The following is a 2686-nucleotide window of genomic DNA, read 5'->3' as shown; positions in this document are numbered from 1 at the left end:
ACCTCCGGAGGTGGTTTGGCCGATCAGATCTCAATCCGTCTTCAATGTGTCTTGGGGGCGTTTACACCTGTACTTTCAAATGGTCAAGCACAATCTGATTGCAATCTGATGATAGAAAACGCATGTTAATGCCAGGTGTAAATGGCCTCTATTACATGATTGCATTTCTCAAACCTTTTTGGCTTCAGTACCCTTTTCCCTGATTTCTGAATCCAAGTACCCGCTTTACCTGACTACAAGATTTTGCTTAGAAAACAGCAAGAGAAAACTGAATAGCATCTGATGCAATGAATGAATGATAACCCACCTTTTGAAGAATATAACATAACAAAATAAGAAATGGAGTGAAAGAGTTGTAATTAGTGCCTCCTGAGCACTTTTCACGTTTTATTTATTTTCATGATTACATTCTCCCATTTCCCCCTTTCTCTCAAGCACCCCCCTGTAGAACCTCCACGTAGCCCAGTTTGTGAACCACTGCATTACTGCGTGGTAACACCCATTAGAAGCAGAACAGGAAGTGACAAAGGAGTGGTCATCCCGATGGCTTTAGGACAGCGGTGACGAGGTGTTGAAGGTGTGGCTGATTCCTGTGACTTGAGGTTGTGAGTGCAGATATGAAACAGGTCCATACGCTGCCTGCTTATGACGAGGTGTTGAAGGTGTGGCTGATTCCTGTGACTTGAGGTTCTGAGTGCAGATATGAAACAGGTCCATACACTGCCTGCTTGTGACGAGGTGTTGAAGGTGTGGCTGATTCCTGTGACTTGAGGTTGTGAGGTGCAGATATGAAACAGGTCCATACGCTGCCTGCTTATGACGAGGTGTTGAAGGTGTGGCTGATTCCTGTGACTTGAAGTTCTGAGTGCAGATATGAAACAGGTCCATACGCTGCCTGCTTATGACGAGGTGTTGAAGGTGTGGCTGATTCCTGTGACTTGAGGTTCTGAGTGCAGATATGAAACAGGTCCATACGCTGCCTGCTTATGACGAGGTGTTGAAGGTGTGGCTGATTCCTGTGACTTGAGGTTCTGAGTGCAGATATGAAACAGGTCCATACGCTGCCTGCTTATGATGAGGTGTTGAAGGTGTGGCTGATTCCTGTGACTTGAGGTTCTGAGTGCAGATATGAAACAGGTCCATACGCTGCCTGCTTATGACGAGGTGTTGAAGGTGTGGCTGATTCCTGTGACTTGAGGTTGTGAGTGTAGATATGAAACAGGTCCATACACTGCCTGCTTATGACGAGGTGTTGAAGGTGTGGCTGATTCCTGTGACTTGAGGTTGTGAGTGCAGATATGAAACAGGTCCATACGCTGCCTGCTTATGACGAGGTGTTGAAGGTGTGGCTGATTCCTGTGACTTGAGGTTGTGAGTGCAGATATGAAACAGGTCCATACGCTGCCTGCTTATGACGAGGTGTTGAAGGTGTGGCTGATTCCTGTGACTTGAGGTTGTGAGTGCAGATATGAAACAGGTCCATACGCTGCCTGCTTATGACGAGGTGTTGAAGGTGTGGCTGATTCCTGTGACTTGAGGTTGTGAGTGTAGATATGAAACAGGTCCATACGCTGCCTGCTTATGACGAGGTGTTGAAGGTGTGGCTGATTCCTGTGACTTGAGGTTGTGAGTGTAGATATGAAACAGGTCCATACACTGCCTGCTTATGACGAGGTGTTGAAGGTGTGGCTGATTCCTGTGACTTGAGGTTCTGAGTGCAGATATGAAACAGGTCCATACGCTGCCTGCTTATGACGAGGTGTTGAAGGTGTGGCTGATTCCTGTGACTTGAGGTTCTGAGTGCAGATATGAAACAGGTCCATACGCTGCCTGCTTATGATGAGGTGTTGAAGGTGTGGCTGATTCCTGTGACTTGAGGTTCTGAGTGCAGATATGAAACAGGTCCATACGCTGCCTGCTTATGACGAGGTGTTGAAGGTGTGGCTGATTCCTGTGACTTGAGGTTGTGAGTGTAGATATGAAACAGGTCCATACGCTGCCTGCTTATGACGAGGTGTTGAAGGTGTGGCTGATTCCTGTGACTTGAGGTTGTGAGTGCAGATATGAAACAGGTCCATACGCTGCCTGCTTATGACGAGGTGTTGAAGGTGTGGCTGATTCCTGTGACTTGAGGTTGTGAGTGCAGATATGAAACAGGTCCATACGCTGCCTGCTTATGACGAGGTGTTGAAGGTGTGGCTGATTCCTGTGACTTGAGGTTGTGAGTGCAGATATGAAACAGGTCCATACGCTGCCTGCTTATGGACGTCTGGAGACGCTTTAGCCTGAGGCCAGGTGACACAATTGGAGCAGCAGTCCCTGATGTGCTCGCTCAGTGACAGATAGCACTTTGGGCTGAGGAGCACCGTTCAGCCAATAGGACGCGTAGTTGCTCAGTGACAGATAGCACTTTGGGCTGAGGAGCACCGTTCAGCCAATAGGACGCGTAGTTGCTCAGTGACAGATAGCACTTTGGGCTGAGGAGCACCGTTCAGCCAATAGGACGCGTAGTTGCTCAGTGACAGATAGCACTTTGGGCTGAGGAGCACCGTTCAGCCAATAGGACGCGTAGTTGCTCAGTGACAGATAGCACTTTGGGCTGAGGAGCACCGTTCAGCCAATAGGACGCGTAGTTGGAGCAGTTGCTCCTGTCTGTGTGTTTTGTAGATGTGACCTCACTGTGAAC

The 2686-nt window shown here is 48.3% G+C and overlaps 1 protein-coding gene across 1 annotated transcript in view; it reads right to left on the bottom strand.

The window, feature by feature from the left end:
• Positions 1-549: 549 nt before the first annotated feature.
• LOC310781627 (unconventional myosin-X-like) overlaps positions 550-2686 on the bottom strand; it is a gene marked incomplete at both ends in the record, with an annotated part of 104651 nt that continues 102514 nt past the window's right edge. Inside the window, one exon of the mRNA XM_083642229.1 lies at positions 550-690. Coding sequence (XP_083498355.1) covers positions 550-690 — 141 coding nt within the window. The remainder of the gene's footprint in view (positions 691-2686) is intronic.

This window comes from Poromitra crassiceps (genome assembly GCF_964638095.1).
Source record: "Poromitra crassiceps genome assembly, chromosome: 8".
Lineage (NCBI taxonomy): Eukaryota > Metazoa > Chordata > Actinopteri > Beryciformes > Melamphaidae > Poromitra > Poromitra crassiceps.
This window is presented reverse-complemented; position numbering and strand designations above follow the sequence as displayed.